Source organism: Palaemon carinicauda, chromosome 6 (assembly GCF_036898095.1).
Source record: "Palaemon carinicauda isolate YSFRI2023 chromosome 6, ASM3689809v2, whole genome shotgun sequence".
NCBI classification, from domain to species: Eukaryota; Metazoa; Arthropoda; class Malacostraca; order Decapoda; family Palaemonidae; genus Palaemon; species Palaemon carinicauda.
The window spans coordinates 151000169-151012845 of NC_090730.1; the positions used below are offsets into that span (position 1 = coordinate 151000169).

The 12677-nt window shown below is 43.1% G+C and overlaps 1 protein-coding gene across 1 annotated transcript in view; it reads left to right on the forward strand.

Moving 5' to 3' along the window:
- Positions 1–12677, forward strand: part of LOC137642731 (uncharacterized) — a 154502-nt gene that overhangs the window by 13762 nt on the left and 128063 nt on the right. Inside the window, exon 4 of the mRNA XM_068375557.1 lies at positions 4325–4486. Within this exon, the coding sequence (XP_068231658.1) occupies positions 4325–4486 (162 nt within the window). The remainder of the gene's footprint in view (positions 1–4324; positions 4487–12677) is intronic.

Genomic DNA, 12677 nt, shown 5'->3' on the forward strand with positions numbered 1-12677 from the left:
ATGACCCAAAACATCCTCACTATTTGGAGGGTGTTAATATGTACCTAAATTCAATAAAGAAAGGTACAATTAAATTATGCATATCATTACAGACTAATGAGTGCTTACATTTGTGTAGTTACATTCTACAACTAGGAATGTATGAAAGTAGCAGTTTTTAGTCATATACAGTATGACTATGTGTATTACTTTTCTATTGTGTAAGATATATTTGCATTTGTTCCTGGCCACATACCAGCCCTTTGCTCTTTACTATGGCTGTATTGTTCCAGCGTAGCTGAAAACTATTCAGAAACCATCTCCTCATGAAGAAGTATCTGAATATCCTGCTCTTGCCATTACCAACCACACCTAAAGGTGGCAGGGATGAAAGGCTCCGCTATTCTTCCACATCCTGGCAAAGGAGGCGGACTTTCTCCTCTGTTCTTTAATTCAGCAATTGCAGCACTGAAAAAAGTGACCCGATGGAAGACTCAGGCACGAGGGAACATCGTTCTCGGGCCTGGAAGCTGCTTCCAGGATCAGCTTAATCAGGTTCCTAACTGACCTCTGGTTAGGTGCAGTCGTATACCTCGCCTCGACCTGGAATTTAACATTCCTGAAACTTGGAAAAATTATTCAAACTTGGTCTTTTCAGGCAGAAGTCAAGGACCTTTCTGACGCTGCAGCCAGTTACCAGTGGGTCCTGAAGGAACACAAAGGAACACACTCAAATTGTTTTGGATGGTTCTTCAGGTCTTTACAGCCAACTCCTCAGGATGAAGAGGACAAATACTGTACAGTCTGCCATCAAGTACAAGAGATCTTGGGGAACTTGTAGGATACTTGCACCTAGATACCCATCCTTCAGTCCTACAGGAAGTACCTCCTCTTAGTCTTCAGGGCTTTAGTTACCAGTTCAAACATGGAACTTCGAACTCTATTGCTCCTGATCATTCACACTCACCTCCTGTAGTGTTTACTCAAACGAGATTCGCCCATTGGGTCTTCCCGACGATCAACTTTTCCATCTTAGACAGTTTTCCTTTGACCACGATCTAAGAATTATTTTCAACCGGTAAGCGAAGTCTCATGACCGAGCAGAATATAGAGGACCAGAGTATGCTATTAATACATGGAATGATTGTATCAGCAAATTTAGGGAGGTTACACTGCTGCTCCTATACGACCAGGAACTCTCAGTTCATCGGTGGCTAAATCTGAGTTTTCTCTCGCCTATGAACTCGTGCAGCCAGCAGTTTCTCTACATCCTGGTTTCAGTGGAATAGGAATGACAGATGATTGTGTCTGGTTAATGATTGACGAGATCCCCTCCAAGGTAGTGCCAATCTACTCCCCACCTTCATGGATCCTGCAGTTTACAGAAATATCCAAGGAAGGGGAGTTAACGCCTGAGGAACCGAAATACCTCTGTCGTGTGGCTCAAAGAAGTAAAACACCTGTATTTCGACCTACTGGAAGTCCATGTAATGCTTTTAGTTTGGCAAGCTTCCCACCAGAGTTGGATAGGATACCTTGGAGCATTCAAGAAGGACTGCTCGACTGTCGTAACTTACGCCTGCAAGAGTAGGGATAGGGTTTCATAGACCCTTTGCAATTGAGCGTGTTGGTTTGTACCGGGGCAGCTGACAGCATAATAGAGCTGTCAGCAAAGCCCATTTTAAACAAGGGGATTGTTCTAGTAGATATGCTCAGTCACAAGGGGCACAGAGTAGGACCATATGGATCCCTATATTTGAATGTGGTGGAAGGACCTCTTGTTCTTTGGGAATCACCACCAAAGGACCCATTCACCTCCTGGTTAATCTTGAACTACCAATAAACTACTCTCTAGTTCCAGAACATGTTCCAGTAGACTGCTCACTAGTTCCTGGAATGTATGCAGTTTCCTTTGGATGCCATAGCCTTTCTGCCCATCTACCTAGTTGACCAATTCTCAACAATGTGTTGATGACATTATTCTCATGATACCCTGGCATTCTCCAAGTACCACACACCTGTTTTCTCTGTATTTTCTGTTACAGTATTACTCTTTGATGTACCAGTAAAACTGTCCATCAGCTGTGGCACCGCTGAAAATTAGTTTGCTGGAGTAGATCTCTCTGCAGTGGTATGTGGTTCTCCTCTCCTTCCTTTGTCGAGTGAGGTCCTCTTAGTCTTTTTAGTAGAAGGCTGTCACTCAGCTTTTAATAAATTCTCAGACAAGAGTTTAGACCATATCCCTTTGAGGAATCGGCCTAGACTGGAGTAGCTCCAAACTATTTTCCCTCTCCAGGAATTCAACCCCCTTTTGGGACATCACTCAAGTTTTCAGGACCCTCAAGTGGTCCCTGTATGAGCTTAGAACATCCTTCAGAATAGGCGAATCGCTTGGTTTTAATGTTTCGAGTCATTCTCTAATAGGCAGTCTTCGTCTCTGATCCAAGGTTTGTGTTCAAGTTCCAGATTTTAGCTATACACATCTCCAAAATCAAATCCTTCTCCATCTATTCTTTCCAAGAGGTTTACAGGATGACTCTCTCCTCTGTCCTGTGAAGACAAGACAAAGCTACTGAGAAAACTCTGTGCCGAAAGGGAAAAGACATCCAAAAATATTGCTTCTTCTGACTCATACATCATCAAACATGCTGATCCAAGAAGAGGACAGAAGGAACATCCAAGTTTGAATGTTCAAAGTCTGGGATATTGGATCTGTCCTTGCCTTCATGAAGAAGCTGACAGTTGTGCTAGTCTTTAAGAAAAGAGTCTGGTACAACAAGCCATCTTCACTGCTCACTACTTATAAGATCTTACTCACAGGCCCCAGGATAACAATATCATTGGTCGTGTGGTAACTACTAAACAAGTTGTGTTACGTATCTAGCTTCCTCCCTGGATGAAAAATGTCTTGTCCAAGATAATGGTTACGATGTAACCCTAGAAGAGGTAGACTGTCTGGCTTTTCTCTTCTCTCTTCCCTTCCTTGGGGTGCAGTAGTCATTCCATTAAATGCTGGCCCAGACTCTAGATGCGGGTAAGCTTTACGACCGAGTGCTTTTCCATACAGACAAGTGGGTATTGAAGTACTGTACAGTATCTTCCTTGTACTCCCAGACTAGTGGGAGGATGGAAGTAATTTATGTATACCCATTTCTCATGATCAGCATACATTCCGACAACATATCTTTTCGGATATATTGTAGGTTTTTCCATGACTTGCCTACCAATGTTCTTGTAGGGCCCTAGCCTAACACCTGCGGTATCTTCATGTTCAGGTAGTAGTAGGTTGACAGGAGTCATCGGTTCCCTCCTCAGGATTGGTGTGCATTGGCATTTCCTGTATTAGTAACCAGCCAGTTTGGTTATAGACTTCTTCCCTCCTAAGTATGAGTCTCCTGTTTAGGTGTCGGACCAAACCACAAATGTTTAAAGTAATTTTATATTTTTTCTAACCACGCAAACCCGTGATCTTCAAGTTAGACTGCCTGTCTCCACCACCCTGCAAGTACTAGGTTAAAGGCCAAAGTGAGAGTTGCTACACTTGTTGGGAGGGTGTGGCAAAACCCGCCACGCGACAGGCAACTGTTTTTACCTTGTTAAATGTTTAAACAGCAGTTCCAGCTTTGCTCAAGTCAGACCTCTAATAAAGGATTCTGGTTTGTATAGATTGGAAAAGTACAAATTTTGATATTTTTTTTATGTTGTGTTTCAATTCACACTGAAATGATAAATAATTCATATTCTATGTGTTAGTGCTTATCTAGAATAAGTTTCCATAAGCTAGAAATTGTTAGATATAATTTTTGGTTGTATAACTTGGCTACCATTGGTTACCATACCCAAATCTGTACTGGGCATCACAGAGAAGGGAGAGATGGGAGAGAGAGCAGGGTAGAATTTATTTTTGTTAAGTCAGAAAGCTGTTGGCTTTGATGATTAAAGTATGACTACTAGGTAAGATTCATTTAAATAAAAAAAAATTCTGTGTATTCATTAAAATGATGCAGATAAGGGAAGTAGTTAATACTAAGGTAATTAGTTTAACAAATTAATGACTTCAGATAACTTGAAAATATATTTGAATGTTGTAAATACTTTATTTATGTATTAATTTGGCCCTTGTGAAGTTTATTTCTCATTGTAAATTAATAAATTTGACCATTTTATTCCTAGACTTGAATGATTTGGTCTCATCATTTGCTTATAAGAAAAAGAAATTCGGTACTTTACTGTAATTGTGCATGAATTAATGCTTGTTCTGAGCAAGTACATGGCATGAGTTTTCAGGATTTTTTGTGTTCTTTGTAGTATTGCTTAATTTACATTGCATTTTTTCCATTTACAGTTTCCTCCATCCCCAAGAATCAGCCCCCAGAGATCTTTGTTTGACGATTGGGGTGAGTATTATGATGAAGGAACTAAAAGACAGTTTTACTACAATAGTAAGACGAGAGAGAAAAGATGGAAGCCACCACGAAAAATTGTTCATTCAGTCTCTATTCCCGAGGTATTTATATTATTTCTTTGTTAATTCAACTATACTTTTGTAGAGTAAATAGTTTTTAAGAAATGCTTTGCAATCACAGCAATGCTTTTTGTTAGTGGATAAGGTGTTTACTTATAAGTTTTTATGGGATGCTTTATAATCACAGCATTGCTTTTTTCAATATTAATCTTACCCGATGATCATGTAGCTGTCAACTCTGTTGCCCGACAGAAATCTACGGTCGGGATACGCCAGCGATCGCTATACAGGTGGGGGTGTACACAACAGCGCCATCTGTGAGCAGGTACTCAAGTACTTCTTGTCAACAAGAACTCAATTTTTCCTCTGTCGTGCCTCCGGCTAGACCTACTTGGATACGCTGTTGATTCTGGAGTTATTGTTCACGATTTGGTGATGTATTTGCTCTAGAGTTTAGCCTTCGCTATTCAGGAAGCTTTATCATTAGCTTAGCAAGCTTTTGGAATTAATTTGATTTAATTATGGTGACGAAGAGAGTATGGACTCTCTTTCACTTTTAAATGGCCGACCCTTCCCTTAGACGGAAGTGTTGGTGTCGAAGAGAGTATAGACTCTCTTTCATTTTTTATTTTATATCTCCGCCATTTATAGGCCTCTTCGATTAACTTTCCTTTTATTATAAACTTATAAAATTTTTTTTTTTATGTTTGTTTATATGCGACCTTTCCTAATAGTAGGCGGTCCTTACTTGGAACCGAAGTTAATTAACATTGAGCTCGTCATATCGTTTTTCCTGTTAAGAATTTATGCTATTTTAATTTTAATGTTTTTGAAAGAATTTCTTTGATAAGTCTCGTACTGTTTTCAAAGTTGAACTAACGTTTTGTTTAGTCTCCGCAGTTGTTGACGTTCAGAACGTTCAACTTGCGCTCTATCGTTACGATAGAGAGAGAGTATTTCACGGTTTCACGTTGCAGTAAGAGTAAACCGATTCTAGCGTTTCGTTCATTCTTTCTTAGCTTAAATGGTTTTAATTCTATAAAGGAACTTTTTATTTGGGAAACCTTTCAGTTTTTTTCCTTTAACAATAATATGTTTTAACGATATATATAATTGGGCTCATCTCTCAGGTTCTAAGTCAAGAGAGAGAGAGAGAGAGAGATAGAGACGGTGGGAGAGAGAGGAGGATAAACGTTTCGTTCAAGCGGGTAACGTTGTTCTCGTTTTTTTTTTGCTCTTCTCCCTAGTCGATATAGGGGAAGAAGGTAAAACGTTTCTAGAGTTTTATTCTTGTTCCCAGGCTTTATGCGGTGAGAGATTTTAAACGTAGTTTATTTGATCTAGTGTTTAGTCTCTTTTCCAGCCACTGAATTCTTTATCTTTCATTATGTTTTTCTGTTACATTGTAATACTGTTTTCGCAATTACTACCTTTTAATGAAGGATAGGATTGCGTGTTTCAGGTACAAACCACTTAAAGTTTCGAGTTCAGTGAAATAAGTGCAAACAGAAAATCAAAAGTGATAAAGTGATATGCGCAAAGTGTTACAGTGTTGCGTTCGAGGGTTCGTCTGTTCGTGCCAGTTGTTCACCTAGTCCGATACCTCTTACAAGCTCCCAAGCCCAGGGGAGAAGTAATGTCGAAGGACTTATGGGTTCCTCAGGCCTTGATCGACGAACAGACGTTTCCCTCTGTGGTTTCGGGTGTATCTACACACGTTGCCGACGTGATCACCCCACCCACACAAAGACTAGAGAGCCCATTTATTCCTCGTCTGCGGAAGAGGTTTCTCGCAGAAACCATGGACCAAATCTTGCAGCTTTTAAGTGCAAGTCGGTCCCTTCCGCGCAAGTCCAACGGCCTAGGTGTAGCCACTGGGTCAGTTCGGACTCGCTGCAGTACGACAACTGCACACCTCCTAAGAGAGGCTAGGTGGTACCGCAACAGGCAGTAACTCCGTCTGTTGCCGCACCAGCTGTTTTAGACCCTCAGTCACAACGGACAGTAGCTCCGTTTGTTGTTGTCTTTCATAGACCCTAGTGGTCCATGCTGCAGACTATACAGTCTCAGCTTGCTCCTTCATGCAGGAGTATCATGCTGGAAGGTTGACAATGCAGCCTGTTAACCTACAACCCGCCGAGGTTGTGCGCTCAGCAGATACTGCGGCTGCCTGCTCCCACCCTCCACCTGTGAGAGCTCCACCACCGATGCGCAGTCCACCCTGCCAGACGCATGTTCTTGCTGCACCATCTGCTAACATGCGTGAGCTACCGCATCAGCAGTGGGAAGGTTCTGTAGAGCTGCCGGGTTCCAGCACTATGCGGCTTTCTCCGCAGCCCATGCAGCATGCTCTGCATACCTTACAGCATGCTCTGCATACCTTACAGCATGCTCTGCATACCTTACAGCATGCTCTGCATACCTTACAGCATGCTCTGCATACCTTACAGCATGCTCTGCATACCTTACAGCATGCTCTGCATACCTTACAGCATGCTCTGCATACCATACCGCATGCTCCTCAACCCACCGCAGCCCCTCCCACGCACCAGCACTCTGCTTTTGTTGTTGCCAGCTCCCACACTCCGACTGCGGAGAAGGTTGACGATGCACCCGTGGGCCTACACCTCCCACGGTTGTGCGCCCGGCATGGCTTCCTGCTCTCACACTCTTGTTGTGAGAGCTCCTCCACCCATGCACAGTCAACCCTGCCAGATGTATGATGACTCCCACACACAGAGCACTCCGTTGCCGTGCGGGAGCTACCACAAGCTGCCGTGTTTTGACACGGTGTGTCAGCCTCCGCAACACACTGTGGTTACCGCCACTCGCCAGCAGCAAACTAGTCAGGCAGGAGTTGAGGCTTCCCCACACAACTTTGGTTGTTGCCAACTCACAAACTGTCATGCAGTTACATGACGTTGCCTTCTGGTCTGCTACTTATACACCAGTGCTGTATGTCCTCACGCTCCTGTTGTGGTTGACAGTTCAGTTTTTGACAGTTCACAGACTGTCAAGCAGTTTCATAACGTTGCCTTCTGGTCTGCTGCTTTTGCACCAGTGAAACCCTCACTGAGAGAACTTAGCTTTTCTCGGATATGGTTCCTGTAGATGAGAAAGTGCTGTTCTCCCTCCTTCTGATATTCCCTTGAGGACTCTGTCATTTGGAGAGGAGCCTTAAGCTGCTTAGCCTCCTATGGACTTTTATTTAAGCATAACATGCTTCCAGGGAGGGTAAATGGTTCCGCTTCAGTCGCTAACCCCGTCTGTTGCCACACCTGCTCCCATAGACCTTGAGCTTTGTTGCAAGACATGCAGTCCAAGCTTAGTCCTTGATAGAGGATTTTTTTACGGAGTCAGTGTGTCACTGGGAAGACGTTCAACAACCAGCAGAGGTGACTTGTTGTGACGCAGTGCGGCAACCTCAGCAACCCGATAAGGAGTTGTCTGTACTACCCAGACAGTCTAGACAGTTTCGGGTTGTCGCTGTACTTCCTCGCTTCCCCATGGTTGACAGTTCACAGACTGTGCAGCAGTACCATGATCTTGTGTCCGGCTCCGTCAGACGACTGGCTTTTAAGAGCTCCCACAAGTCGTCGCTGTCTGGAGAATCTCAGATGGACTATGGATCTGACCAAGGAACTGGGCCTCCTGGTCAATTTAGAGAAGTCCCAGCTCGTCCCATCCCAGACCATTGTCTACCTGTGTATGGAGATTCAGAGTCGAGCTTTTCGGGCTTTTCCGTCGGCCCCAAGGATCAACCAAGCCCTAGAATGCATCCAGAGCATGCTGAGAAGGAACCGATGCTCAGTCAGGCAGTGGATGAGTCTAACAGGGACACTTTCATCGCTGGCCCTGTTCATCGAGTTAGGGAGACTCCACCTCCGCCCCCTTCAGTATCATCTAGCTGCTCACTGGATAAAGGACATGACGCTAGAGACGGTCTCAGTTCCTGTTTCCGAAGAGATGAGGTCTACTCTAACGTGGTGGAAGAACAGCTTTCTTCTCAAGGAAGGTCTACCTTTGGCTGTTCAGAACCCCGACCGCCGTCTCTTCTCGGACGCATCAGACACGGGGTGGGGTGCGACATTGGACGGACAGGAATGCTCGGGAACATGGAATCAGGAGCAAAGGACACTTCACATCAATTGCAAGGAGTTGTTGGCGGTTCATCTGGCCTTGATAAACTTCAAGTCCCTCCAGCTAAACAAGGTGGTGGAGGTGAACTCCGACAACACCACAGCCTTGGCTTACATCTCCAAGCAGGGAGGGACTCATTCGAGGAAGTTGTTCGAGATCGCAAGGGACCTCCTCATCTGGTCAAAAGATCGAAAGCTCCCGCTGGTAACGAGGTTCATTCAGGGCGATATGAATGTCATGGCAGATCGCCTCAGCCGGAAGGGTCAGGTCATCCCCACAGAGTGGACCCTTCACAAGAATGTTTGCAGCAGACTTTGGGCCCTGTGGGGTCAGCCAACCATAGATCTGTTCGCTACCTCGATGACCTAGAGGCTCCCGTTGTATTGTTCTCCGATTCCAGACCCAGCAGCAGTTCACGTGGATGCTTTTCTGCTGGATTGGTCCCATCTCGACCTGTATGCATTCCCGCCGTTCAAGATTGTCAACAGGGTACTTCAGAAGTTCGCCTCTCACAAAGGGACACGGCTGACGTTGGTTGCTCCCCTCTGGCCCGCGAGAGAATGGTTCACAGAGGTACTGCAATGGCTGGTCGACATTCCCAGGACTCTTCCTCTAAGAGTGGACCTTCTACGTCAACCTCACGTAAAGAAGGTACACCCAAACCTCCACGCTCTTCGTCTGACTGCCTTCAGACAATCGAAAGACTCTCAAGAGCTAGAGCAAGAGCAAGGAGGACATCCACTCTCAGAGTCTATCAGTCTAAAGGGGAAGTCTTCCGAAGCTGGTGCAAGGCCAATGCAGTTTCCTCAACCAGTACCACTGTAACCCAGATTGCTGACTTCCTGTTACATCTAAGGAACGTAAGATCCCTTTCAGCTCCTACGATCAAGGGTTACAGAAGTATGTTGGCAGCGGTTTTCCGCCACAGAGGCTTGGATCTTTCCACCAACAAAGATCTACAGGACCTCCTTAGGTCTTTTGAGACCTCAAAGGAACGTCGGTTGTCCACTCCAGGCTGGAATCTAGACGTGGTCCTAAGGTTCCTTATGTCATCAAGATTTGAACCTCTCCAATCAGCCTCTTTTAAGGACCTCACATTAAAAACTCTTTTCCTTGTGTGCTTGGCAACAGCTAAAAGAGTAAGTGAGATCCACGCCTTCAGCAGGAACATAGTTTTCACATCTGAAACGGCTACATGTTCCTTGCAGCTCGGTTTTTTGCTAAAAACGAGCTTCCTTCACGTCCTTGGCCTAAGTCGTTCGAGATCCCAAGCCTGTCCAACTTGGTGGGGAACGAACTGGAGAGAGTACTTTGCCCAGTTAGAGCTCTTAGGTACTATCTAAAAAGGTCAAAACCTTTACGAGGACAATCAGAAGCCTTATGGTGTGCTATCAAGAAGCCTTCTCTTCCAATGTCTAAGAACTCAGTTTCTTACTACATCAGGCTTCTGATTAGGGAAGCACATTCTCATCTGAAGGAAGAAGACCTTGCTTTGCTGAAGGTAAGGACACATGAAGTGAGAGCTGTGGCTACTTCAGTGGCCTTCAAACAGAACCGTTCTCTGCAGAGTGTTATGGATGCAACCTATTGGAGAAGCAAGTCAGTGTTCGCATCATTCTATCTCAAAGATGTCCAGTCTCTTTACGAGAACTGCTACACCCTGGGACCATTCGTAGCAGCGAGTGCAGTAGTAGGTGAGGGCTCAGCCACTACATTCCCATAATCCCATAACCTTTTTAACCTTTCTCTTGAATACTTTTTATGGGTTGTACGGTCGGCTAAGAAGCCTTCCGCATCCTTGTTGATTTGGCGGGTGGTCAATTCTTTCTTGAGAAGCGCCGAGGTTAGAGGTTGTGATGAGGTCCTTTAGTATGGGTTGCAGCCCTTTATACTTCAGCACCTAAGAGTCGTTCAGCATCCTAAGAGGACCGCTACGCTCAGTAAGGAAGACGTACTTAATAAAGGCAGAGTAATGGTTCAAGTCGTCTTCCTTACCAGGTACTTATTTATTTTATGTTATTTTTGAATAACTAATAAAATGAAATACGGGATACTTAGCTTCTTTGTTAACATGTATGCTGGTCTCCACCCACCACCCTGGGTGTGAATCAGCTACATGATCATCGGGTAAGATTAATATTGAAAAATGTTATTTTCATTAGTAAAATAAATTTTTGAATATACTTACCCGATGATCATGAATTTAAGGACCCGCCCTTCCTCCCCATAGAGAACCAGTGGACCGAGGAGAAAATTGAGTTCTTGTTGACAAGAAGTACTTGAGTACCTGCTCACAGATGGCACTGTTGTGTACACCCCCACCTGTATAGCGATCGCTGGCGTATCCCGACCGTAGATTTCTGTCGGGCAACAGAGTTGACAGCTACATGATCATCGGGTAAGTATATTCAAAAATTTATTTTACTAATGAAAATAACATATTATTAGTGAAACAAAGGGAGTATCTTTTGAAGTTTGAATGCAGTCAGATTTATAAACAAAGATGATTTACACCATATCACACTACTACAATTTTGTCTTGATAGAAATATTTTTTTATTTCAATGAATCTTCTAAAATTCATTTGCTGAATGTTTTCAAAACAAGAAAAAAAAAAAAATTAATCTTTGGTGTACAATAGACCGTATTCCCAGTGATGATGTTAACCCTTAGTCCCTTTTGATTTCCTGAAAACAATAAAATTCAAAACAAAAATTTTAAATGTGGGTGTATGATAGATTGTAATCTCAGTGACGTTGATAGACCTTAGTCACTTTTGATTTCTTTTGATGGCAATACCATTAGGGATATTTCATTACAGTTTAATTGGAAAGCACAACCTGTCACATTAAATTACTGTTCCTCTGATATGAGGGTTCAGAGCTGTTTAGTCCAAGATCGGTTTGATGATACATATAATGTATTATGTAGCAAAGAGGATTCTAATAATTCTGTTAGCATTGTCTCTGAGGATCAGTCTGTTCAATGCTCTCCTTTCCTCTTCATTTAGTTTCAAGCCATGATTCTTGTTCAGCTTCACCCACATTAGATTTTATTAGTTTCAATTACAGATGAGACAAATGGTAAATAATGAACTTATATAGGTTGTGTCTGATCTTATGAAATCTTTTAATTGAAGTTTATGCCTCCTTGTTGTATCTGAGAGTGAGCATGTATAAAATGTTTTGACAGTTTATCATGAAATTCCATCGTCATCATCTAACATAGTTGATCAAGGGGCAAAATCAGCCATACCTTTGTCTGTTCTATCGATTTGATGCTCCTGGCCATGAGTGATCACTTGTACCATCACCTGAGACTCTAGCTGACCCAGAACCTAATACAGTATGTTACCTGCATTTACCTGGAGTGAGAAAGATACCACAAGTACATCTTCAGGAGATGAATTTCTTTCTCTTCTCTTTCAAAGCTAATTTCAGTTAGGCTGGTCCTCCTGCAAACACCTGGGTTGGAGCAATGTTCCATGAGCCTAGCACTCTTACTCATGTGCTTTTTTTCTTTGTCAGGCATTCCCATTTAGTGAACGCCTGTGGCTTCTGATCCTCCCTGTTATGTTCAGCTATTATACACAATGTAGATCATGTAAAATCTACTTAAAGGATTGTTATGATTAGCTATTACACATCATGGATTATGTAGAATCTACATAAATGGTTTACCAAAAATAGATAGAATAGTACATACATACATATACCATGGCACTTCCCCCAATTTTGGGGGGTAGCCGACATCAACAAAGAAACAAAAACAAAAAGGGGACCTCTACTCTCTACGTTCCTCCCAGCCTAACAAGGGACTCAACCGAGTTCAGCTGGTACTGCTAGGGTGTCAACAGCAAATAAAAATGATAGCCAGCACACATTAACAATAACTATATTTAAGATTTAACACAAGTATTTAAAGTATTTTACAATGTTTTACAATGTTCACAGAATACTCACAGGACACTAAACTAAATAATGATATACAAAAGCTCTTACGGTGATGTAGGTCGGTAGACTTCATAAGTTTCTATGCAGGGAGAGACAGATGACGACACTTGGTTGTAGATATGAAAGTTGATATGCAGAAA